This window comes from Coregonus clupeaformis, chromosome 19, assembly GCF_020615455.1.
Source record: "Coregonus clupeaformis isolate EN_2021a chromosome 19, ASM2061545v1, whole genome shotgun sequence".
NCBI classification, from domain to species: Eukaryota; Metazoa; Chordata; class Actinopteri; order Salmoniformes; family Salmonidae; genus Coregonus; species Coregonus clupeaformis.
In genome coordinates this window covers 57,134,264-57,161,890 of record NC_059210.1, presented here as the reverse complement: position 1 = coordinate 57,161,890, position 27,627 = coordinate 57,134,264, and the positions used below count along the sequence as shown (strand labels likewise).

Genomic DNA, 27,627 nt, shown 5'->3' with positions numbered 1-27,627 from the left:
TTTACCATATTGCTTACTGTAGTGTATAGCATAACTTTACAACTCGCTAATTGGCTACAATGGGTATAGGGGTTGTCTGTGGACTGCAGGGCCAGACAGGGTTTTATACACTATGCAGTGTTGAGCGTGATACAGACTAGCCTATCCTTGGTAATTTATAGCACAGCCTCCTAAAACACTGGAGAGGCCAGGCGCACTGCATCTTTCTGTCAACCTGTGGCCTTGCAAATCACAGCACAGCACAGAATAAATGTGTTGCAAACCTACTCAACCTGCATAACAATATATTGACCATTTAGCAGTTAAGTTCAGAACACTGCTCCATCAATCTGCTACAGTGCTACCAAAAAGACATGAAATATATTACTTTTAAATGTTTTGATGTCGATCTTTTTTTAAGCGCTGAATCATTGACAGTCCGAGATGGTCTGGTAATTGTTCTTGTTGGGTGTATATATAAATAATTGATTCCTGTCGTGTATTTATCCTCCTCTGGGCTGCTAGTATCCCTCTCCTCTGCTCCTACTTCTCACCCACGTTCTAACTCCACTGCCTACTAGCCTATTGTTTGTCTAGTCATTGTTTTGAACTGTTCTGCCGGCTGTGCTGCCTCTTAGCCTGGCTAGCATTGTGAATGAGAAGAGGTCCCCAGACCAATGCTCGACTTGGGCAAGAGCTCAGCGGAGCTGAGTACCAGCACTTTAAATGTTCTACTGCTTGAGCTCCTGTTCCTCTTATAGAATATTAGCGAAAAAGTATTGTGGAGCTCCTGCACCTAAATATAAACAGTACCTGCACCCAAAATGAGTATCGGAACCTATTTCAGTCCAAGTCAAGCACTGCCTCAGACTCCTCAATTGACTCGACTGGTATGATTAAATAACTGGAAGGGCTGGAAATATTTTGTTTGTTGCTGGTCTGTTTGTGTGATGTGAAATTGAAGTGATGTGTTTGAAGTGCAGCCTGCCAGAGCTCCAGGCTCTATGGGGGAAAGGGGAGCAGACGGGACCCTGTGTACCCAGAGAGGGCAGCTTATTCTGGGGCAGAGGAGCTATCAGGCCCCCTGGGGCTCCTCCGCAGATGGTTGTGCTATTTCCACTGGGACGGATGAAATATCAAAGATACACACACCGCGGAAAGAAACGCACACACACACACACACCACACACAAACACACAGACAGACAGAGAGACAGACAGTAACCACACCCTCAAGCATATATCTGCATAGCATAATCCAGTTTGGTGTGAAGTGGTAGCTGATGAGTCAATTTGAGCAGCACCAGTTCTGACCAGATCCCAGACCCAACCAAACTGATTCGCTCTGCAGTCTGCAAACCAGCACATACACACATACTCTTCAGGGAGAAAGAGACGTGGCCCCTGTGATCTGTCTGCTAGCCCTACTCTCAGAGACAGGTGTGAAAGACTGGAAACAGAACCTGTGTGTGTGTGTTAGTTAAGAGCAATTAGTGCTTTTTGAGGTTGTTTCGGTTCGATTATTACATTTACATTTTAGTCATTTAGCAGACGCTCTTATCCAGTGCGACTTACAGTTAGTGAGTGCATATATATATATATTACTTTTTCATACTGGCCCCCCGTGGGAATCGAACCCACAACCATGGCGTTGCAAACGCCATGCTCTACCAACTGAGCTACACGGGGCCCATTATAAAAAAATAATAATCCCGGTTTTCGAATTCGATTAAATTTTTTAAAACATTAAATGCAGTATGCATTATATGGGTTGAACGCTGTAACAACACAGAATAAAACAATTAATAAAAGTCACATGATGGTAGTGACCATTACTGCTTATCACTTATTATCCATCATTTATTGACATAATTTTACTTAAATAAAATATTTACGTTTTTGGGTATATTACATTTGTTTTATTTGATGACTTTATTATTTCATTCCAAGTCATCATGATCTGTCTGACAAAATCACTATTTTAGTAATTCTTCAAAGTATATAAGGCATAATTTTATTTAGGGATGTCCCAGACAAAAACTAAATATGATCGACCGAAAGTAAGCTGTTCTTTCGACCAATCGATTGTTTGCCATTTTAAAACATGTGTTTTGATAAAATAAACTACAGTGGGGGAAAAAAGTATTTAGTCAGCCACCAATTGTGCAAGTTCTCCCACTTAAAAAGATGAGAGAGGCCTGTAATTTTCATCATAGGTACACGTCAACTATGACAGACAAATTGAGAAAAAGAAATACAGAAAATCACATTGTAGGATTTTTTATGAATTTATTTGCAAATTATGGTGGAAAATAAGTATTTGGTCACCTACAAACAAGCAAGATTTCTGGCTCTCACAGACCTGTAACTTCTTCTTTAAGAGGCTCCTCTGTCCTCCACTCGTTACCTGTATTAATGGCACCTGTTTGAACTTGTTATCAGTATAAAAGACACCTGTCCACAACCTCAAACAGTCACACTCCAAACTCCACTATGGCCAAGACCAAAGAGCTGTCAAAGGACACCAGAAACAAAATTGTAGACCTGCACCAGGCTGGGAAGACTGAATCTGCAATAGGTAAGCAGCTTGGTTTGAAGAAATCAACTGTGGGAGCAATTATTAGGAAATGGAAGACATACAAGACCACTGATAATCTCCCTCGATCTGGGGCTCCACGCAAGATCGCACCCCGTGGGGTCAAAATGATCACAAGAACGGTGAGCAAAAATCCCAGAACCACACGGGGGGACCTAGTGAATGACCTGCAGAGAGCTGGGACCAAAGTAACAAAGCCTACCATCAGTAACACACTACACCGCCAGGGACTCAAATCCTGCAGTGCAAGACGTGTCCCCCTGCTTAAGCCAGTACATGTCCAGGCCCGTCTGAAGTTTGCTAGAGTGCATTTGGATGATCCAGAAGAGGATTGTGAGAATGTCATATGGTCAGATGAAACCAAAATAGAACTTTTTGGTAAAAACTCAACTTGTCGTGTTTGGAGGACAAAGAATGCTGAGTTGCATCCAAAGAACACCATACCTACTGTGAAGCATGGGGGTGGAAACATCATGCTTTGGGGCTGTTTTTCTGCAAAGGGACCAGGACGACTGATCCGTGTAAAGGAAAGAATGAATGGGGCCATGTATCGTGAGATTTTGAGTGAAAACCTCCTTCCATCAGCAAGGGCATTGAAGATGAAACGTGGCTGGGTCTTTCAGCATGACAATGATCCCAAACACACCGCCCGGGCAACGAAGGAGTGGCTTCGTAAGAAGCATTTCAAGGTCCTGGGTGGCCTAGCCAGTCTCCAGATCTCAACCCCATATAAAATCTTTGGAGAGGAGTTGAAAGTCCGTGTTGCCCAGTGACAGCCCCAAAACATCACTGCTCTAGAGGAGATCTGGATGGAGGAATGGGCCAAAATACCAGCAACAGTGTGTGAAAACCTTGTGAAGACTTACAGAAAACGTTTGACCTGTGTCATTGCCAACAAAGGGTATATAACAAAGTATTGAGAAACTTTTGTTATTGACCAAATACTTATTTTCCACCATAATTTGCAAATAAATTCATTAAAAATCCTACAATGTGATTTTCTGGGAAAAAAATTCTCATTTTGTCTGTCATAGTTGACGTGTACCTATGATGAAAATTACAGGCCTCTCTCATCTTTTTAAGTGGGAGAACTTGCACAATTGGTGGCTGACTAAATACTTTTTTCCCCCACTGTATGTAATGGGGAATTGATAGACACTAACAATCAAATAAACAATTCAGACAATGAAGTTATGAAACAATGAATGTGAACAAATTGGCGGGAGAGCGCATTCTGAAAAGAGATGCATTGTGCATCTTAGCCACACTCCCCTTCTTCTTGGACTGTGCCATCCCCGCGGCCTGCGCAATGGATTTGTCTCGGCCTCCGCAATGGAGTAGTTCACTGAGATGGGCGCGAATCAGACAGGTGTCTCGTGTGCCATACAAAATGTATATTTGCTACTGCTCGACTACAAAAATCTTGGTCGACCAACAGCCTATCGACCAGTCAACTAATTGGTGTTAGCCCAACTTTTATTACTGCTGAATTTGATTTGATTTGATTACCAACTACAAGTCACTTAGATCATGTATTTTCAGGTAGATCCCTCATGAAGCAGCTACTCTCTATCCCTCTCGATCGAGCAATCTTCTCTCTCTCTCTCTCTCTCTGTGTCTGCCCCACACTAACATTGCAGGAGTAAAAGAAACACACAGACTGGACAGGTAGGTCATTGTAGTTCATTACCACATTTTCTGCACAAAACATATGTAGAATATTGGCCTGTTGGAAACTACAACTCCCTACTACGTCACACAGTTCAGGATGTTGGTCAATTAGTTGTTTAAAAACCCCAAAATAACCAAAATTTGTGTGTGTGCGTGTGTGTCATGCACCGCACCATAGCAGAGGCCCGAAGTCGGAGTCCAGCTCTTACCAGACTTCAGGAACAAGTCATTCCAAAGACAAAGGAATTCTACTAGTAATCAGGTCAACCCTTGGGCTGGCCAAATATAGGGCTGGGCTCCGGCATTTAAACATACCTGTGTTACTGCTACATGCCCTGACCTGCAGTGCTTACACTACACACACAGAGTGAATCCAGGCAACACTGGACAGGATAGCCACAGACTGTACCATCTGGTATGGTCAACACAATGTAAGAGTATTTTAAGCTAGACTGAGCTGCTCAACTCTGACCAACTCCCTTGTGTACGAGTGGAGAGAAGTCACCAATGGTAGTTCCATATAACCAGTTCAACACTGAAGTGATAGAGGGTTAGTAGTTAGGACGTGTGACTAAGAAAGAAAGAAAGAAAGAAAGAAAGAAAGAAAGAAAGAAAGAAAGAAAGAAAGAAAGAAAACAAGAAAACAAGAAAACAAGAAAACAAGAAAACAAGAAAGAAAACAAGAAAGAAAACAAGAAAGAAAACAAGAAAGAAAACAAGAAAGAAAACAAGAAAGAGAATGAGAGAGATGAAAGTCTGAAAGCCAGTTTCTAAGCTAGAGATAACAAACTCCTCCAGTTTTTCTCAGTCTTGTTAAGTGTACAGATAAAGTCTGATGAGCCTTTCGCTGCCCTGCAGTGGAACACATCAGCCCCAGAGTTGTCATTAGCACCGACTTGGACAGATCCCGGAGAGGAGAGTGTTTGTGTCTAATTTATAATTTAGAGTGGTGCAACAGAGAGAGTTTAAAACCTAATATAGTGACCCGGCTACCAGGCCCCGGGCAAGTAGAGCACAGCCCTCAATATCTCACAGCTAAGGACCAAGTCCATTAACACACACTCGTATAGAGACATAGAGGGTAGAGTCCCCAAAGACAGGCCAAGGACTGGGTCAGCACTCAGATGGAGGGAGATGGAGGGAATATGTCATGTAACAGACAGAGAGAGAGGGAGAGAGCGAGGGGAGGTGGGAAAAGAGAGAGATCCATCTTAGCAAAATCAATAGACTTAAGGGCCCAGTGTGGTCAAAAATGAGATTTTCCTGTGTTTTATACATATTTCCATACTATGAGGTTGGAATAACACTTTGTTAATGTCCTTTTAGTGTAAGCGCTGTTTAAAAAGACTGCCTGATATTTCAGCCTGTTTTGGTGGAATGGAGTTTTGGCCTGACTGGTGACATCACCAAGCGGTAAATTAGTTAATAGACCAATAAGAAAGAGAATTCCAAACATCTCTGCCAATAAAAGCAAGTTTTCAATTTTCCCCTCCCCACAAATTTTATGGGGGGCAATTTTAATTGAAAACAATCACAGCAAGGTACTTAATTGTTACCTAGAAATGATTTGATATTGAGATGAAAACCTTTAACATCCATTTACAAAATGGAGAGCTCTGCTAGGACTAAACAGCCCCCCAGAGAATAACATACACTAATGAAAAGACTGACGGAAAAATAGGCTACACAGTACAACACACACTACTCCTGTAACATATGGGAGTGGTTAGGCTGGGAAGTGTGTGTGTGTGTGTGTGTGTGTGTGTGTGCGTGCGCGCGTGGCCAGGACCTCATCAAAAAAGCCTGAAAATATGTAATCCTCTCCTTTTTCATCTGACATGTAATCTCTTTTTTTTCCAGAGACAAGATTACCCAGCAGCCACCACCCTCAACAAACACACTCTTTTAGATGGAGAGAAGAGGATATAGATAGAGAGAAGGATGAGCACATAGATGGAGAGAGGTGGGTGAGGATAAAGAGATAGAGAGCGAGAGAGGGATGAGGGGTGGCTATAAAAAGAGAAAGAAGTGAGGGATGGATAGAGAAGGAGAAGAGTTGAACAAGTGTAACAGTGTAATGTTATTGGTTTAGGCCTAAAGAAAGAAAGAAAGAAAGAAAGAAGAGGGCTAGATAGAAAGAGAGAGGGAGAAGAGTTGAAGTGTAACAGTGTAATCCTGTTGTAATATGTGTTAACTCTGGGGGGAGAACCCAGAGGCCTGGGGGTTATACTGATATTCCCATCAGCCGCTTGAGCAGCCAACACACACACACAAACACACACACTGCTCACTCACACACAAGTGTGTTCGCTATCCTGGTTTTTGGAGAAAGAGAGAGAGTGGGAGAGAGAAAGTTGAAGAAAGAGGGAGAGAGAGAGAGACAGGTAGTAGCACAGCTGCATTCCACATCACACACAACACAGACCCTCCATCTTTGGAGTTCTGATTAAGAAAACATCGTACTGCGCAGCACATGGCAGTCAAATCAAATCAAATGTTATTTGTCACATGCGCCAAATCTTTTCAGTCTCCTGAAGGGGAATAGGCTTTGTCGTGCCCTCTTCACGACTGTCTTGGTGTGTTTGGACCATGACAGTTCGTTGGTGATGTGGACACCTAGGAACTTGAAGCTCTCAACCTGCTCCACTACAGCCCCGTCGATGAGAATGGGGGCGTGCTCGGCCCTCCTTTTCCTGTAGTCCACGATCATCTCCTTTGTCTTGATCACGTTGAGGGAGAGGTTGTTATCCTGGCACCACACTGCCAGGTCTCTGACCTTCTCCCTAAAGGCTGTCTCATTGTTGTCTGTGATCAGGCCTACCACTGTTGTGTTGTCGGCAAACTTAATGATGGTGTTGGAGTCGTGCCTTGCCATGCAGTCATGGGTGAACAGGGAGTACAGGAGGGGACTGAGCACGCACCCCTGAGGGGCCCCCGTGTTGAGGATCAGCGTGGCAGATGTGTTGTTACCTACCCTTACCACCTGGGGGGCGGCCCGTCAGGTAGTCCAGGATCCAGTTGCAGAGGGAGGTGTTTAGTCCCAGGGTCCTTAGCTTAGTGATGAGCTTTGAGGGCACTATGGTGTTGAACGCTGAGAACACACACACACGTGCCAGAGCTCTTATGAAAGCAGTCTACCGACTAGGCGTCCACATCTGATATGTGTCAGTGGAACCAATGGGTAGATAATTGATCTAGCTTGTTCTCTTTAACACACACACACACACACGCCACTCCCCTGTGTGTTACGTAATCTAGTTATATTACCTCAATCTGTGAGCCTGGCTGTGTGTGTGTCCAGTCTGCTGGTCTGGGCTTTCTAGGCACACTTCAGTTAACAGACAAGTGTGTGTGCATGGTACTGTAACTGAAAAGTACCGTAACTGAAAGGTACCGTAACTGAATGGTACTGTAACTGAATGGTACTGTAACTGAATGGTACTGTAACTGAATGGTACTGTAACAATGTGTGTGTAGGTAGAGTAGAGTTCCCACTCACACTCTAATCTAGTGGAAGTAGCTCGCTGAATGAACCAGCTGTATTCCTGTGTGTGAGAATCAGTGGAGGCTGCTGAGGGGAGGACGGCTCATAATAATGGCTGGAATGGAGGGTAATGGACGGAATGGAATGGTATCAAACACATGAAAACCATGTTTTTGATACCATTCAGTCCATTCCAGCCATTATTATGAGCCTCCACTGGTGTGAATAGGCTGTGTGTGCACGCGTACAGACACCACATGCAGTCAGCAGACTAGAGAGTGTTAAATGCTTTATAATGTGACAGCTGGGCTGCACTGGCCATTACTTGAGTCGATATTATGGCCGGCAACTATTTGCATCCTCACATAAGCTTCTACAGGTAGAGATCTGTTTCATAATGATTGACTAAAAAGATCCTGTCATCTCTGAGCCTGTGATATAACACGTTAAGACAGCTCTGTGATACAGAAAATCCCTTTTAGTGAGTGTGTGTTAATCCGAGGCTGTGTTACTCACTATACCCGGCATCGCTGTTGGTTTGTCAGTGAGTGTCTGTCCACTGTAGGCTTAGCTCACACTCAATCCCTAATCCAACACACACACAGAGAGACAGAGATCCACAGAGAAGGGAAGATAGAGGGATAGAGAGAAATACCTAAAAAGATCTGCCAACCTGGTCCCAGATCTATATAGCTTCAGCCAAGTCTTCTGACTATCGTATCGAGAGGAGAGAAGCAGCTAGCTGGTAGCTACTTTAGTCTATTAAATCAAACCCGTTTGCTCTGACTAGATTCCCTCTTCATCTGTTCCTCCTCCTGCTCCAACATGCCACTCTGCCTGAGGACACACACAACACACGCTCTCTCTCTCGGGTTGATGGCTATAACTCTGTCCTCATTCCCAGAAAGATTCTAGCCGATAGACCATGGATAACCCATTCCTATCCACCAACTCACACAACTCAGGGCGAGGCCATGAATACGGTATACACACAGAAAGAGAGAGAGAACAGAGGATCTCACACAGAGACAGGATAAAGAGAGAGAGAGCGAGAGAACACAATCTCGCACAGAGACAGAATAAAGAGAGAGAAGCTTTAGAGCAACACCCCCAAAGTGAGTAAATGCCTTTGAGCATCATTCATGCACAGAGACATCAGAGAGAGAGCAGGAGAGAAGAGAAGAAAGAGAGAGGGCGAGAACGGGGAGCATAGAAAGAGCGATATCGGCAGCAAAGCCTGTATAAGATTGGGGGGTGGGGAAGGCTGAGACTCCTGTAGTTGCCCTGACAACAGAAGGGAATGACAGCAGCTAGGATACATCTCACCATAAAGCCCAACGGAGCGTCTCAGAGCCTTGGGACCCATAATTCAATACATTGAGGCCTTTCCTCACCCTCCCTCCCTCTCTCTCTCTACCCCTCACCCAGAGGTAAGACCGAGCAAATTTTATTGATTTGTGGTGATTGGACAGTAGCAGGAGGTATGTGTGCTCTCTGATTGATGTGGTCAGATAAGGCAGGCTTATTGTAGACATGAATACTGTACGCATCCAGACTGAAACAGTGTCTGTATGTAGCATGATGCCCTGGGAAACAACTGCAACAATCAGAACACAAGCGCTTGTTGCCTTGAGGCTGGCTAATTTAATCACCTATTGTAGAACTATTGCCCAGATTTTTTTTTTTATATATATATATTTTTTTCTTTAAAAACAACAATACAATACAAAGACAATACGAATGGCTGTTCCCACCGTCGGTGCACTGGTCAGTGGGTGCGCTCACCCACACCCGCCCCGAGACACCTGCAAGGCCCCGGCCCAAAGGAATTTTCCAAGGGCGGGAAGAACCATGCCCTGCCCGGCGCCTGGGCGGCATGGAAGCGAGCGCACCCATAACCACCTGCACACACACACCGATCACAGCGTGAAACCAAAACACAAAACATACAATAATCCCATCCCCATCCTCAGCCCTGATTGGAGGACCTCAAACATTTATACTGTTCATTTGTGTTATATTTATTCCAACCCTCATCAATTGCACCCTTCAGACAGCCAAAGAGCAACCCATCTTTCCCAGTCAATCGTCATTTTACCATTTCCTCTCACAATACATCCCTACATTCTCCCATGGTGTCTCACTAGGGACTTGAACCTTCCCATCTGCAACATTTCTGCCGAAATTGCCCCGAAAATAAACATTTCACCCAAGAGCACAATTATATTTCCTATTGACTGACTGTGGTCCTTCAAATCACCCAGCAATACAGTTTGCAGGTCCATCCACACCCTGATATTATGGCATAACAACCATTCCTGGACCAACGATGGACAATACCAAAAGAGATGCTCTACGGATTCTGTTTCCGCATGGCAGTCTGCACCGGTCTAACTGTTGAATACCACATATACTGAGCATTCTTTTAGTAGCGAGAATTTTATATAATAGCTTAAATTGAAATGAACGAATGAATGCATCAATTGTTGTTTTGTACTGTATATCAGTTCATAATCCCGATGCCACGGTATTGGGACATCGAAAATCTGTTCCCAACTATCTTGAATTTTATGCGGCATAGTGGTCAACCCTCTTGACCGTAAGTAAAGCTGATACATTTCACGATTTATATTAGTAATTTTAAGCCATTTATGATTTTTAATTGGTGGCAAACAAAATATACTGAACAAAAATATAAACACAACATGTAAAGTGTTGGTCCAATGTTTCATGACCAGAAATAAAAGATCCCAGAAATTTTCCATAAGCACAAAAAGCTTATTTCTCTCAGATTTTGTGCACAAATTTGTTTACATCCCTGTTAGTGAGCATTTCTCCTTCGCCAAGATAATCCATCCACCTGACAGGTGAGGAATATCAAGACGCTGATTAAACAGCATGATCATTACACAGGTGCACCTTGTGCTGGGGACAATAAAAGGCCACTCTAGAATGTGCAGTTTTGTCACACAACACAATGCCACAGATGTCTCAAGTTTTGAGGGAGCGTGCAATTGGCATGCTGACTGCAGGAATGTCCACCAGAGCTGTTGCCAGAGAATTGAATGTTCATATCTCTACCATAAGCTGCCTCTAATGTCGTTTTCGAGAATTTGGCAGTACGTCCAACCGGCCTCACAACAGCAGACCACGTGTAACCACGCGAGCCCAGGACCTCCACATCCGGCTTCTTCACATTTTTACATTTTAGTCATTTTAACAGACGCTCTTATCCAGAGCGACTTACAGTTAGTGAGTGCATACATTATTTTTTCATACTGGCCCCCCATGGGAATCGAACCCACAACCCTGGCGTTGCAAACGCCATGCTCTACCAACTGAGCTACATCCCTGCCGGCCATTCCCTCCCCTACCCTTGATGATGCTGGGCCAATTGTGCGCCGCCCCATGGGTCTCCCGGTCACGGCCGGCTACGACAGAGCCTGGATTCAAACCACTGCGCCACTCGGGGATTGTCTCAGACCAGCCACCCAGACAGCTGATATAACAGGAGTATTTCTGTCTGTAATAAAGCCCTTTTGTGGGGAAAAACTCATTCTGATTGGCTGGGCCTGGCTCCCCAGTGGGTGGGCCTATGCCCTCCCAGGCCCACCCATGGCTGGGAGGGCATAGGCCCACCCACTGGGGAGCCAGGCCCACCCATGGCTGTGCCCCTGCCCAGTCATGTGAAATCCATAGATTAGTGGCTAACTTATTTATTTCAATTGACTGATTTCCTTATATGAACCGTAACTCTGTAAAATCTTAGAAATTGTTGCGTTTATATTTTTGTTCAGTATAATTAATTCCTTTCTTGTTTAAGTAATTTCCTCTTCCATTTTTGTGGCAGAGCTGCGATGAGTTGGTTATAATTTTGTATTGAGCATACATCGCCATACACCCAGATTATTTGGTTGTATGACATAATTCTAACTTCGCTGTTTACAATGTCATTCATAAACATTCTCTCCAAGAAAATTGGTTTATCCTCTATCAGTACATTGGAGTTTAGCCATATTATTTGCTGTAATATATATATATATATATATATATATATATATATATAAAAATTAGAATTGTAGCCAACTCTGTATTGCTTTATTTAAAAATGAACATCCTTTAAACACGGTTCCATTGTCAATCCACCGGAAATGTATCGTTTTAATCTGTATAACAGCACAGAGACCCCTTTTAAACATCGGATGTGCCTCTCTTAGTAGCCTACTGCACAACCAGTTTGGATTTAGATATAGTTTCGGTATAATAGAAGCTTTGATATTGAATAGTTTTAGCCTTCCAAATTCATATTTATTATATAAGTATACCCGTTTAACTTTGTTTTCCATTCCAAATAAAATGAAATATTTTTTACTCACATAACTTGAAAAAACATTCTCCTGGAGTCGGTAGAGCCATGAATAGATATGTAAACTGTGATATCACTAGAGAATTAATCAGTGTAATTTTCCCATATTTTTCCATGGTTTTTATCAAAATTGATAGTTGCAAGATTATTCAACTTTTTAGGAACGTGTACACCAAGCACATCAACGGCACCATCCGCCCATTTAATCGGGAGACCACATAGCAATTTAAAGTTTGTGTCTGTTAGAAATATAATAATAATCTGTCATATAGTACACTTATCATAGTTGGGTTTTAATCCGGATATTCTCCATCCAATTTGCTTGTTTCTTTTGATAAATGAAACCAGATCTTTCCTGAATAAATTCCTCAAACTCTTTGTTTTGCGTCTAAACTATTCAGTACTTCTGTAGAACATTTATCAACACCATTGATGTGCAATGTTAGTTCTTCTATTTCTGCTGTAAGTCTTTTCTCTGTTGACCAAATCAGTTTTTGTTTTGGGGATGAAAATTGAATTGAATGGCCTCTAAAGACACATTTAAAGGCATCCCATACTATAAGTCGATCCGCTGAACCTGTATTACGCAATAAGAAAATCTGTTATAAACTCTTTAGTTTTCGTTAAAAATTTACTGTTCGTCAATAAACTCTGATTACATTTCTAATATCCACGTCCTCGTGGAGTCTGTCATAGTTACACCGAGGGGTATAAGCTGATGGTCTGATCGTATTCGATCCTCAATCCATACTTTTTTCACTTTTGGCACCATAGAAAAGGATACCAGAAAGTAATCAATCCGACTAGCTTGATATTTCCTAATTACTGAAGACCAAGCGACCATTAAGGCATTTGGAATGTGCCATCAGCCACTGTTTCTCTCTCTCTCCAACACACTGGCCCCGGGGCCACAGTAAATTGCACTCACAACACGCTGTTTAATGGCCTGTTACTACCCTGCCAAAAACAGCTCAGCAACACACACACACACACACTCTCAGTCTATCTCACACACACGCATACCACACACAAAACCCATCTGTAAATTATTTTTGATTCCTGTGTCGAGTTGGAATAAGACCTCAGGCAGTAAAAATCCTGTCTTTACCTGAGTGGAGCAGGCTGGGAAAAACACATCCGTAAGAAACTTACTCTGCCCAAGGGCAGACTTCCAAGGAGTTGTGAAAGGAAAAAACATCCCCATCCCTTCTTTACTCTCTCTACCAGTCTCTCCCTCTCTTTCTCTGCAAGGCAGGAAAACATTCTCTAGTTAAACAGAGGAGAAAGGACAGAAACAGCATATTCTCCCCATAAACTTTTGATAGATTATGCACACATGCGGCACTATACTACATACATATACAAACTCACAGGCACACTATGCGACACTACACCATACACACACACAGGGTGGAGCTGACCTTTGTGTAATCAGTACTAAAGACGGAAAGACTAGCGATGCACTAATGAATAAATAACCTCCAACCTTAATAACACCCTCCATCAATCACACTTCACACTCCTCACCTCTGACTGTCTGTCTCTCTGTCTGCCTGTTTGCCAGATTAGAATTCTAGTATCTCTGTTGATGTAAATGATTTGAAAGCTTTATCTCTCTAAAATCACTTTATATTCAGTGAAATGTGCCAAACGCTTCAGTCAGTGTGTGTACTTAAATATGAATGAGTGGGGATGGTGGCCGGGCAGAGAGAAGACAGGAAGAGGGGGACAGTTTTTATATGACAGATGCTAAATGGACACGCACAGACTGTCGAGTGCTGCTGGCTACAACGTGTGTGTGTGGTCATCATTACCAGTAAGTAACCAGTAATAACATATGGATTTGTCTTCCATAATGTAAATGCTAAGCTGCGGATGTTAAATCTAGGCCACTATCCTTCAAACTGCAAAACATGTCAACTACCTGTCAAAATATGGGGCATGTGTACTAGGGAGGGGAGGGTGAAGTGAAAAGTCATTTTTCTGGCTCTCAGCCGCTCTCCTCTCCTCTCCCTAATCTGTTGTCGGTTCCAGCCAGGGCTCTCCCGTCCCGGGGACTCACAGACAAGCCGCCACTCTCCAGCCACGCTAATTAACTAACGGATGGCTGGCGAGAGGCCAGGAGTCCCCAAACGCTCCTTTCTACTCCAGTGGCCGTTACCGACCAAGGGTTTCCACGGTCAGATGGAATATGTGCAACCTGCCAGTGCCATCACCCGGCCTTCCCTTCACTCTCCTCCAAGAGCTCCATCACAAAACCTGCATCCTTTCACCTATGTCTACCCTCTATAAGGGATATATAGCTGAAGAACAGCTAGACCCCTGAGTAAATATCCTTCTTTACATTTCACTCTTTCCTACATTCATTCATTGAGGGGGTGGTTTGTCGTACACTGGGATAAATAGCTAGATATAGACAGTTTAGTTTTGCATAGTCTATCCCCTTAATGGGTCATGGTATGGGAATCAGCTATCAGTGTTTTTGTTTGTGCTATAAGTATAACTCCTCAATGTATCTCACCCACAACATTACAGTTAAGAATTAACACAAACACCAGAGACAAAACAACTATACCGTGGCAAACTACATAGTGTGGAAATGGCAATATAAAGCAAAGCGTTTAGGGACCACGTCCACCACAAACATCTGGCTGCACATTTGCTCCCGACAAAACCTCTGGGGTAAAGGCACCGAATTACAAGAACCTACTTCGTAATTTTGTTAAACAGCTGTTGTGTTCATGCACGAGCACTTGACAGAGAGGTCGCACGCAATAATTATGTGGTTTATGAAACGAGCTGCAGTTGCCTTTACATTTTAGTCATTTAGCAGACGCTTTTATCCAGAGCGACTTACAGTTAGTGAGTGCATACATTTTCATACTGGCCCCCCGTGGGAAACGAACCCACAACCCTGGCGTTGCCTTCAATGAAACACCTGCCCAGCAGTACAAATCCTTGCCTAACCGGTTTATACCTCGCTGTCAAAACAACAGATACAAACACTGAGTGTATAAATAACAAATTCAGTTAGACATGTGTTGGCTAGATTTAAAAAAATCTAAAGCAATAACAAAATGACAACAATTGACAAACAGCCTGTAACTATGGAATTATCTGAAAATATTCCTAAAGTAGATTCCTAAACATGTCCTTTTGCAATTAAATTACACTGTCTCATATGATGTAATGGATATCGTGCACATCATTTCCCAATCAAGTCGTCCCAACACTGGAACGGTTTCGAACTCGACTATCAGTCACGGATAAGCTGTATAGCCCAAATACTTAGTTAGCTACGGTTAGTTCGCATAGAGACAACTGGTTGTTGCTACTCTAGCTAACATAGACGATACATATTGCCGATATTGTCCACTACAACCGCCACGAAGAAGTGATAGTAGGCTACTGAATGTCAAACGTGACAAATGTTGGCTAACGTTAGCTCGACAGACGCAGTCAGATACGTTAGCTAACGTTTTAGACATGCAAGTCGCTGTCATTCCACCGAAGATGTGAAGCAACAAGGAGGGCATATTTACCATTTCGCCGCAGATGTAATATCTCTCTACTTCTGATAAACTTTTATCCACAGCGGTATCAGCACTGGGCATAGTCCCGTAGTTTGGTCCGTGAATGTGGACTTGACGTTCCCCTTCAAAAACAAAGTTACAAACTGTCCATCGTGCTCTCACTCACCACCGCTGTTAGGTGATCAGCGTCTCCCGCGGTAATACGCTCCCGAAGCACAGGACATAGTGCGAAGCGAATAGACTCCTCCCACTACTCATTTATTTAAAATAAAATAAAATGACTGTAGCCAGAGTTTAGTTGGGTGAGAGTTTAGAGTTGTGTTGCCTGTGTTGAAATAAACAACCATCCAATATTATAAATAGGAATATACAGTAAGTAGCCTAAAAATGGAGAGAAGGCATCAAATGCCAGACTTAACGTTTTACTAATGGCAATTCGAATGATAGCACTAGACTCTGATACAGTGAAGTTCAGGGACATTTTCCACCGAATGCAACATTTCCATTTAGCACTGTCCTGGGCACAGTGGCCTTATGACTTCCCAGATACCTGACATCATCAGCGTGCCTGTACCTGTCTGTGACTGGCACATCTTTCCACAGAAGCCTCAACAATGCCCCATGCAGGTGGTTCACTGCATGCATTTGTGCTACAGAGATAGGCTTGGTAAGATATGTGATAAAAATAGAGCATTTCAATAGCAAGTCAAGTGAGGTAGCCTTGGCCTAAGCATGTCACCCTTTGGAAGAGGTAGTGGATACCCCACCATTGTCTCCAAGGATAAAGGTCCCCATAAATAATTCAATAAGAAAATCTATTTTGTTGTGTCATCCATTTTTAAAGATACAGTTGGCAGCCCACTACACTGCTGGCTAGCTGATTAGTCCAGTAGATGTGTCGCGTGACCCAGGCCCAGGAGGTTGTTGTTATTTTACTGTACATAAACAGAATAGGACATTTAATCCTCAGTTTATTCATATGCAGGCTCCCACCTGTCAGACCACCACATCGCCTTCACAAGGTAAACCAGCTATAACATACCTGACCATACCTGAACAGGAAGCAAACACACACATATGCACATATGTAAATAGGCCTACATATTGGAAGTGGAAATGGTAGTGAACCAAAAGCCAAGGAGGCAATATGTATGGAAACCCATTCATTGATTTGAGGCAGAGAGATAATGATGATCGCACTGCACTGCACTGCACACTGTATAAAGGTGGATGTCGGTTGTGAATAACACATAGGCCTACGTACACACATACACACACACACACACACACACACAGTATATGAAAATGGTAGCCAAGGAGGGAATATATCAAATAAAATGTATTAATTGATTTGAGGCAGACAGATAAGGATTACACTTTCATTGACTGAATGAATGTGTGAAGGTACTGCTTAAAAGTGTGAGTAACACACACACACACACACACACACACACCTAAACTCACAAAGTGCTGTGGAGTCAGATGTGTCTAATTAAGCGCTGGGCTGGCACAATGAGAGCCAACGGAAAGAGAGAGAGAGAAAGAATACTGAATGAGTCACACAGCCGTTAATCGTCATAACGACTGGGCCAGTGACAGGTAGACATTCCAAGACTGAATGAATCAGCTTGGAGGGAGAGAACATCACCAGGCACAGAGGGCACGGTGTGCACAGAGCGGGGTGGCATGGGTGCCAAGATGAGATCAGATCGAATCTGGCTCTGGAGTAACTCATTAATTAGACATGGAGTCAATTGGAGAAGGGAGAATATGTTGATTAATTTGGTGGGGGTGAATCATTAATAAGTTATTTACATGTTGCGTATCGGAAATGCTGCAGCCAGAGACAGTACATAGTGACAATGGGCCAATTCCATCATGAGAGTAGTCATCATGTCTTCTTTACCTTCTCACTCACAACACAGCCTGAAAACAGCCTCTAGCCCGGTTCCACCAAGCCCCTTTACTGTTGGCAGATCTGAAGAAACCAGGTAAACAACATAGTGATGGCTCTATCAAGTCCTCAACTGTGTTTATGGGAGCTTCAACCATATTGCTTACGTCTATCTGGTTCATTCCATGCTAGAAACACAAAATATACTTATTGGGGCGGCAGGTATCCTAGCGGCTAGTTCGAATCCCTGAGCCGACAAGGTGACAAATCTGCTGTTGTACCCTTGAGCAAGGCACGTAACCCTAATTGCTCCAGGGTCACCGTTAATAATGGCAGACCCTGGCCGTGACCACACTCTCCGAGGGTGTCTCAGGGGGAGTTAGGATATGCAAAAAATACATTTCTAATTCACACATGCGTATAATACACACTTTTACTTGAAATAGGGCAAATATAAGCACCCACCAAATTATTATTAGTAGTATTATTAGTATAAATAAGGTCAGAGAGCTAGATGGTGTTTTGGGATTAGGGACAGACCTCGCTGCTTTGATCAGACCATTTAACTAATCCTCTTCTAGACCAGGACCACCTATGTAGGCCTGTTGATTAGTTATTAAAAGTGTTTGTTTTATAATGAGGTATGGAATGTTAATTGGGTCTAAATTGGTGTTTGGCTGTATTGATTTTGCTTGGAGCATGATGTGTGCCCAGAGAGAATAGCTTTACAACAAACACGGATGCACGCATGCATGCTGCACACGCACGCAAACACACACATGCACGCACACACACACAGTCTGCTTATTTAACCCACTTTGATCAGAGCACTAATCAGAACTTCACCAGCCATGAAACATGAAATACACACACTCTCCTTTTCAGCAATATCTTATCTAAATGCCACTAGTGGTCTCGCTTGATAGTTCAGCTCCTTTGAGCTGATAATACAATTACTCTGAAAGATAAGGTTGCAACTTTATTAATATTGACTTTGCATAGAAAGACAGTGGGCTATAGTTCATCTGGTGTGTGTGTGTGCGTGCATGCGCATACGGTTTATCGCAACGCTGCCATTGTTCCACTTCCCCCTGACGTTGTGTTTGTTCTACACTTCCTGCGCCACTTCCTGTCTCTGTCCCAGACGTCACCCCAATCTGACCTCTACCTTCCCACATGGTTCCGGAACGTAATATTGAGGTGGAGTTTTGGAATGTTGATGTAGAGATCTGGAATGTTTTGGTGGGATCCTAAATTATGCCTCTATAAGAGTCATACTAGCTCATAACTGCCCAAAGCTGTCCTCTGAACACAGGTGTGTGTGTGTTTGTACGTGTGTGATCATGTTATAATCTTACGAAGAACAAGTACATTTAAATAAACAGACAATTCCCTCTGGTAAGGCATTGGAACAGACTGCTCTGAGGAACTCTGTCCCTTCTCCTTCCTGTGTGACTCAGAGAGATGCCAGGGTCAGATCAGGTCACACACTGTCTGGGTCTCTGTCACACAAACACTGTCTGGGTCTCTGTCACACACGCACGCACGCACGCACGCACGCACGCACGCACGCACGCACGCACACACACACACACACACACACACACACACACACACACACACACACACACACACACACACACTGCACTACTGCTCCTCTAGCAGTGTTAAGGCCTATATGTCCAGACTTGTGATGTGGTAAGCGTAATCGGATAATAGGAGGACCGATCACTATATGTACATATGTGAACAGAAAGTGTGAATCTGTATTCCCTGTTTCAGTCCTGTGTGTACCAGTGTGTGTATGGACCATGCGTGACAGACAGTGAGTGTGACAGTGTTTGTGACAGTCTGTGTGACAGCTTCCCTAATCTCTGAGACATCTCGACGCAGCAATGCGGGTACTCTGAAAGGATTCAGTATACTGAGGCAGAGTGAACAACACACACACACACATGGTCCTTGTCTCTCAGTAATTGGGGCAGTGTGGTTGAACTGGTTTTTGGGATGACCTAATCCTACACCCTAGTTCTGTCCAGAAGAAAAACAACCTCATCTCTCTCAAACCCTTATGCATCATTCTGCATACCCCTTAAATCACTCTCTCTCTCTCTCTCTCTCTCTCTCGCTCTCTCTCTCTCTCCCCCCCTCTCTCTATTGTGTCTTACTTAACACATTTTACATTAGTTCCAGCTGTAATGCTTCCTCTCCACTAATTTCTGATACGAGCTGCTGATTTTAGACTCAGTGAGAACACACACACACACAGCCACTGTTTCTATGGATGGGGTGTGCTAACGAACCAATCAGTCTCGTCGGCCTCATACCTCAGCCATATGAAATAACAAAGGCTACTTTCTGGCTGCCAGACATTATTAAACGCACTCAGAGGACAGGCTGGGAACGGATCAACACTGGGGTGCTAAAATTACATCATAAGTCATAACAGGACTGTACTAAACTGGAATGGCAGGCCTATTTGTGGGAACCAGCAGGGAGAGAGGAGAGCACAGGGAGTGGAATAGACAGCAACGACCCCCCCCTCTCTCTCTCTCTCTCTCTCTCTCTCTCTCTCTCTCTCTCTCTCTCTCCGTCTCTCACTCTCTCTCTCTCTCTCTCTCTCTCTCTCTCTCTCTCTCTCTCCGTCTCTCTCTCTCTCTCTCTCTCTCTCTCTCTCTCTCTCTCCGTCTCTCTCTCTCTCCGTCTCTCTCTCTCTCTCTCTCTCTCTCTCTCTCTCTCTCTCTCTCTCTCAATTCAATTCAATTCAATTTAAGGGCTTTATTGGCATGGGAAACATATGTTTACATTGCCAAAGCAAGTGAAATATTTAATCAACAAAAGTGAAATAAACAATACAAAATTAACTGTAAACATGACACTCAAATCAAATCAAATTTTATTTGTCACATACACGTGTTTAGCAGATGTTATTGCGAGTGTAGCGAAATGCTTGTCACTCACAAAAGTTCCAAAAGAATAAAGACATTTCAAATGTCATATTATGTCTATATACAGTGTTATAATGATGTGCAAATAGTTAAAGAACAAAAAATAAAATAACACCTCTCCTTTTCAGCCAGACATCAGGCCATTGAGAAATACTTACTGCCCCACCCCACGCCTCCAACGAAACACCCCTCTTTGCCCCCCTCTCCTCCTCCTCCCCTCCTCTACTCCTCCCATCCTGTTCTATTCAGACCCAGAGTGAAATAGTGGAGACCCATCCACAACCCACTAATCCCTCCCACCCCCACGGTCACTTTTGTCCCAGCACAGCAGGCAAAAAATGTGGCATATGAATACAGGGTTGGGGGGAGTGACTGGTAGAGGTGGGTGGTGGTAGGAGGGGGGGCGGTAGTATTCAACCTCAGCTGTAAATCTAACTGGACTGTGTGGCAGAATGTCGTTAAAGAGAGAAAGAGGGTCTAACCAGTGATCTATACCTGATTAACCACAGATACAACCGCCAGCTAAAGAGAGAGAGAGAGAGAGAGAGAGAGAGAGAGAGAGAGAGAGAGAGAGAGAGAGAGAGAGAGAGAAAATACAACCACTCCAACCCAAAAATGCCAATTAAAGATAAAATATACAGACCACAAATTCCACTTGGCAAATTTTTTTTTAGGGAATGGATCAGCTTAATATTGCAGATAGATTGTATCTTCTATCAATGTAATTGTCTGCATCACTTCCAATCCCCCATGTCTTTTTTTATTTTTTATATATATATTCCCCTTTATTACTTCTCAACCCCACCATCCTTTCCCCACCCGGAGCAAACTAGTGAACAACAACGCCCAGGCCTCTACTTACTATCCACACCTTATGGACAGAGCCAACCTTACAACAATTCTATATATATATATATATATATATATTTATTTATTTTTTTGCTCCTGAACTTCTTCTACTCTCAACCTCTCCGATCATTTTCATGATGTCCATCCGGTCCGCCTCTAAATGCCATATCTTTCTAACTGTGCTCTTTCACAAAAGCTCCCAACATACAACCTATATACTGATTATGGACACAGTATGCCCACATCATTAGCTATCTTTGCCATTATTTGTTGTTATTTGTTATTAGTCCCATCCTTCAACTCTATTCAATACCTCCCATCTATCTCTTAACACCATCCATATAGGATTTCTATTTGCCATATATATTTCAACCGTACTGTGATGTTTTACAAAAGTTCTGAACCTTTCTATTCTCATTGCTTCTACAGATTGTGAATTAAAAATAAACATTTTTGCTAAAAGTATTATTATATTATTGATTGATTGACTATGACTTTTCAGATCACCCAGTAATGCTATCTGCAAGGTTAGTTCCAGGTAAATATTGCAATCCTTTAGCCATTCCTGGACCTGTGTCCAAAAACAAGCTACAAATGGACAGAACCAAAACAAATGATCTAATGATTCTATCTCTTCACAGCAAAATCTGCAGAGCTGGGAAGATTGTATCCCCCATATAAATAACATTCTATTGGTAGCAAGAATTTTATATAATAATTTAAATTGAAAGATTCTAATTTTTTGAATCCGGTGTCGCTTTTTGCGTGTCAGTTCATAAACACTATGCCATGGGATCGGTACGTCAAAGATCTCTTCCCAACTATTTTGCAATCTATATGGGACGGCTGTCAATCCTTTGGTCCTTAAGTGAAACTGATATACTTTTTTATTTATCACAGTTTTCCTTAACCAATTATGTTCTTTAATGCAAGGCCGACAGACAAGTTCCTTACTTTCTCCCCTTCAACTTTCCTCTTCCACTTTTGCGGTAAGGCTGCAATTATTTGGTTGTAATTTTGGGTAGAGCAGACATTTCCATATGTTTTTGTTAGCTGCATGTGCGACATAACTCCACCAGTCCTACCGATGATATCATTTACGAAGATTATACCTTTTTTAAACATTCTGTCAAAAAATAAAGGTTTTTTGTCAATTAGTATATTTGAATTTAACCACAATATTTGTTGCATTATTTGTTCTGTCGTTTCTGGAGGATTAAATTGAAATTGCAACCAACTTTCTATGGCTTGTTTTAGAAATAGTGACATTTGGGAGGTTATTTCCTTTTCAAATAACTGAAAGTGAGAGGTTGTAATCTGAATAAAGGGAAAAAGGCCTTTCTTGAACAGTGGGTGAGACAATCTTACTAATTTGCTTGAGAACCAGTTCGGATTTAAGTATAACTTTTGGATGACTGAAGATTTTAGTGATAGGTCTAATGCTTTAATATTTAATAATTTCTGTCCTCCGAATTCATATTCATTATATAAATATGCTCTTTTAATTTTGTCTGGCTTGCCGTTCCAAATAAAATTGAATATTTTTTTCTCATATAATTTAAAAAACTGTTTGCTAGGCGTAGGCAAGACCATAAGCAAATAGGTAAACTGGGATAATACTAAAGAGTTAATCAGGATTCAACTCTTTAACATCATCCTTAGCTCTGGCATCTTCCCCAATATTTGGAACCAAGGACTGATCACCCCAATCCACAAAAGTGGAGACAAATTTGACCCCAATAACTATCGTGGGATATGCGTCAACAGCAACCTTGGGAACATCCTCTGCATTTTCATTAACAACAGACTAGTTCATTTCCTTAGTGAAAACAAAGTACTGAGCACATGTCAAATTGGCTTTTTACCAAATTACCGTACGACAGACCACGTATTCACCCTGCACACCCTAATAGACAAACAAACAAACCAAAACAAAGGCAAAGTCTTCTCATGCTTTGTTGATTTCAAAAAAGCTTTTGACTCAATTTGGCATGAGGGTCTGCTATACAAATTGATGGAAAGTGGGGTTGGGGGAAAAAGATTCGACATCGTTAAAATGGACAAAAAACACACACATTTCTTTCCACAGGGCCGTGGGGTGAGACAGGGATGCAGTTTAAGCCCCACCCTCTTCAACATATATATCAACGAATTGGCGAGGGCACTAGAACAGTTTGCAGCACCTGGCCTCACCCTACTAGAATCTGAAGTCAAATGTCTACTGTTTGCTGATGATCTGGTGCTTCTGTCACCAACCAATGAGGGCCTACAGCAGCACCTAGATCTTTTGCACAGATTCTGTCAGACCTGGGCCCTGAAAGTAAATCTCAGTAAGACAAAAACTAATGGTGTTCCAAAAAAGGTCCAGTTGCCAGGACCACAAATACAAATTCCATCTAGACACCATTGCCCTAGAGCACACAAAAAACTATACATACCTCTGCCTAAACATCAGCGCCACAGGTAACTTCCACAAAGCTGTGAACGATCTGAGAGACAAGGCAAGAAGGGCCTTCTATGCCATCAAAAGGAACATAAAATTCGACATACCAATTAGGATCAGGCTAAAAGTACTTGAATCAGTTATAGAACCCATTGCCCTTTATGGTTGTGAGGTCTGGGGTCTGCACACCAACCAATAATTCACAAAATGGGACAAACACCAAATTGAGGCTCTGCATGCAGAATTCTGCAAAAATATCCTCTGTGTACAACGAAAAACACAAAATAATGCATGCAGAGCAGAATTAGGCCGATACCAGCTAATTATTAAAACCCAGAAAAGAGCCGTTAAATTCTATAACCACTTAAAAGGAAGCGATTACCAAACCTTCCATAACAAAGCCATCACCTACAGAGAGATGAACTTGGAGAAGAGTCCCCTAAGCAAGCTGGTCCAGGGGCTCTGTTCACAAACACAAACAGACCCCACAGATCCCCAGGACAACAACACAATTAGACCCAACCAAATCATGAAAAAACAAAAAGAGAATTACTTGACACATTGGAAAGAATTAACAAAAAAAACAGAGCAAACTAGAATGCTATTTGGCCCTAAACAGAGAGTACACAGTGGCAGAATACCTGACCACTGTGACTGACCCAAACTTAAGGAAAGCTTTGACAGATGTACAGACTCAGTGAGCATAGCCTTGCTATTGTGAAAGGCTGCCGTAGGCAGACCTGGCTCTCAAGAGAAGACAGGCTATGTGCACACTGCCCATAAAATGAGGTGGAAACCGAGCTGCACTTCCTAACCTCCAGCCAAATGTATGACCATATTAGAGACACATACAGTTGAAGTTGGAAGTTTACATACGCTTAGGTTGGTCATTAAAACTCATTTTTCAACCACTCCACAAATTTCTTGTTAAAAAACTATAGTTTTGGCAAGTCGGTTAGGACATCTACTTGTGCATGACACAAGTAATTTTTCCAACAATTGTTTACAGACAAATTATTTCACTTATAATTCACTGGATCACAATTCCAGTGGGTCAGAAGTTTACATACACTAAGTTGACTGTGCCTTTAAACAACTTGGAAAATTCCAGAAAATGATGTCATGGCTTTAGAAGCTTCTGATAGGCTAATTGACATCATTTGAGTCAATTGGATGTGTACCTGTGGATGTATTTCAAGGCCTACCTTCAAACTCAGTGCCTCTTTGCTTGACATCATGGGAAAATGAAAATAAATCAGTCAAGACCTCAGAAAAAAAATTGTAGACCTCCACAAGTCTGGTTCATCCTTGAGAGCAATTACCAAATGCCTGAAGGTACCACGTTCATCTGTACAAACAATAGTACGCAAGTATAAACACCATGGGACCACGCAGCCGTCATACCGCTCAGGAAGGAGACGTGTTCTGTCTCCTAGAGATTAACGTACTTTGGTGCGAAAAGTGCAAATCAATCCCAGAACAACAGCAAAATACCTTGTGAAGATGCTGGAGGAAACAGGGACAAAAGTATCTATATCCACAGTAAAATGAGTCCTATATCGACATAACCTGAAAGGCCGCTCAGCAAGGAAGAAGCCACTACTTCAAAACCGCCATAAAAAAGCCAGACTACGGTTTGCAACTGCACATGGGGACAAAGATCGTACTTTTTGAAGAAATGTCCTCTGGTCTGATGAAACAAAAATAGAACTGTTTGGCCATAATGACCATCAATATGTTTGGATGGAAAAGTGGGAGCTTGCAAGCCAAAGAACACCATCCCAACCGTGAAGCACGTGGGTGGCAGCATCATGCTGTGGGGGTGCTTTGCTGCAGGAGGGACTGGTGCACTTCACAAAATAGATGGCATCATGAGGAAGGAAAATTATGTGGATATATTGAAGCAACATCTTCCAAAGTTGTGGCAAAATGGCTTAAGGACAACAAAGTCAAGGTATTGGAGTGGCCATCACAAAGCCCTGACCTCAATCCTATAGAAAATGTGTGGGCAGAACTGAAAAAGCGTGTGCGAGCAAGGAGGCCTACAAACCTGACTCAGTTACACCAGCTCTGTCAGGAGGAATGGGCCAGAATTCACCCAACTTATTGTGGGAAGCTTGTGGAAGGCTACCCGAAACGTTTGACCCTAGTTAAACAATTGAAAGGCAATGCTACCAAATACTAATTGAGTGTATGTAAACTTCTGACCCACTGGGAATGTGATGAAATAAATAAAAGCTGAAATAAATAATGTTCTCTACTATTATTCTGACATTTCACATTCTTAAAATAAAGTGGTGATCCTAACTGACCTAAGGATTAAATGTCAGGAATTGTGAAAAACTGAGTTTAAATGTATTTGGCTAAGGTGTATGTAAACTTCCGACTTCAACTGTATTTCCCTCAGATTACACAGATACACAAAGAATTACAAACCCAATTTTGATAAACTCCCTTATCTACTGGGTGAAATACCACAGTGTGCCCTGACCTGTTGCCACAAGAAAAGGGCAACCAGTGAAGAACAAACACCATTGTAAATGCAACCCATATTTATGTTTATTTATTTTCCCATTTGTACTTTAACTATTTGCACATTGTTACAATACTGTATATAGACATAATATGACATTTGAAATGTCTTTTCTTTTGGAACTTCTGAGTGTGATGTTTACTGTTAATATTTATTGTTTATTTCACTTTTGTTTACTATCTACTTCACTTGCTTTGGCAATGTTAACATATGTTTCCCATGCCAATAAAGCCCTTAAATTGAAATTTAATTTAATTGAGGAGGAAGAAGAAGTGAGGCAGAGGGAGAGAGAGCGAGAGAGAGAGAGAGAGAGAGAGAGAGAGAGAGAGAGAGAGAGAGAGAGAGAGAGAGAGAGAGAGAGAGGATGAGAGAGAGAGAGGATGAGAGCATTGTAGAGTTCATGGAAAGACAAGGGAATTGACCATTACCATTAAGAACGCAAACACTCAACCTAATTGTGCTAACTATGGTGACCTCTGACCTATAGTCATGTGACTGCTCTCACAGGCCATGGGCTGGTTTCCTATAGGCCACTGGGGCTCCAGCAGCTTTCACAAAGAGATCTGATATGTCACTCCCTTAGTGGGGGTCCAAAGTGACGCAGAGCACACCCTTTCATGTATACCTATGAACAGAACACACATACACACACACACACACACACACACACACACACACACACACACACACACACACACACACACACACACACACACACACATAACTCTCCCACACTCTCAAGTCTAAGCCCAAATATCAAGCCGGTGGCATTCTGACCTAACTAGTCTTTTTGAGTGTTATAAGGTCTATTTTGAGTGTGTTTATTGACCTATGGGGAACTGTGAAAGGATAAAGAGTTAGCAGACAGGGCTGTGGTGTTAGAGAGAGGAGAGAGACAGAGGAAGAGAGAGGGGGAGAGAGAGAGAGGAAGAAAGAGAGCGAGAGGAAGAGAGAGAAAGAGCAGAGCCACTGTCAGATGGAGATGGATTGATAATAACAGACTGACACATCCTGTCTGATGTGACATCATCACTCACCTGTCAGCGAGCGGAAGCACACTCAGCTGTGAATAACACACGTAATCACACCAGATAAAAGACAGAGAGATTAAGGGAGAGGGAAAGAAAGGATGTGCTTTTTTAGTTTCATTTTCACTCCATTCACACAAATGATGAGTCAGGTGCTGGCCAATAGAGTCATTGTTGCCATATGGAGCGAGATTCGCTCTGCATCCACATTCTCTGTTCAACTTCTTTGATTTGGCACTAAAACAGACCTCCCGCAGGAATATGAGAAGTTTTTCCAAATACAACTGTCTTTTCTGTTGACATA

At 42.5% G+C, this 27,627-nt stretch overlaps 1 protein-coding gene across 2 annotated transcripts in view; it reads right to left on the bottom strand.

Annotated features, from left to right (window-relative positions):
• The window catches only part of LOC121579016 (transmembrane and coiled-coil domain protein 3), a 43,378-nt gene that overhangs the window by 8,110 nt on the left and 7,641 nt on the right, over positions 1-27,627 (bottom strand). The window contains exon 1 of one of the 2 annotated variants that reach the window (XM_041893306.2): positions 15,638-15,819. The exons of the other annotated variant lie outside the window; for it this stretch is intronic. Coding sequence (XP_041749240.2) covers positions 15,638-15,709 — 72 coding nt within the window. The 5' untranslated portion in view covers positions 15,710-15,819. Of the gene's footprint in view, positions 1-15,637; positions 15,820-27,627 lie in introns of those variants that run through there. 2 annotated transcript variants of the gene reach the window in all.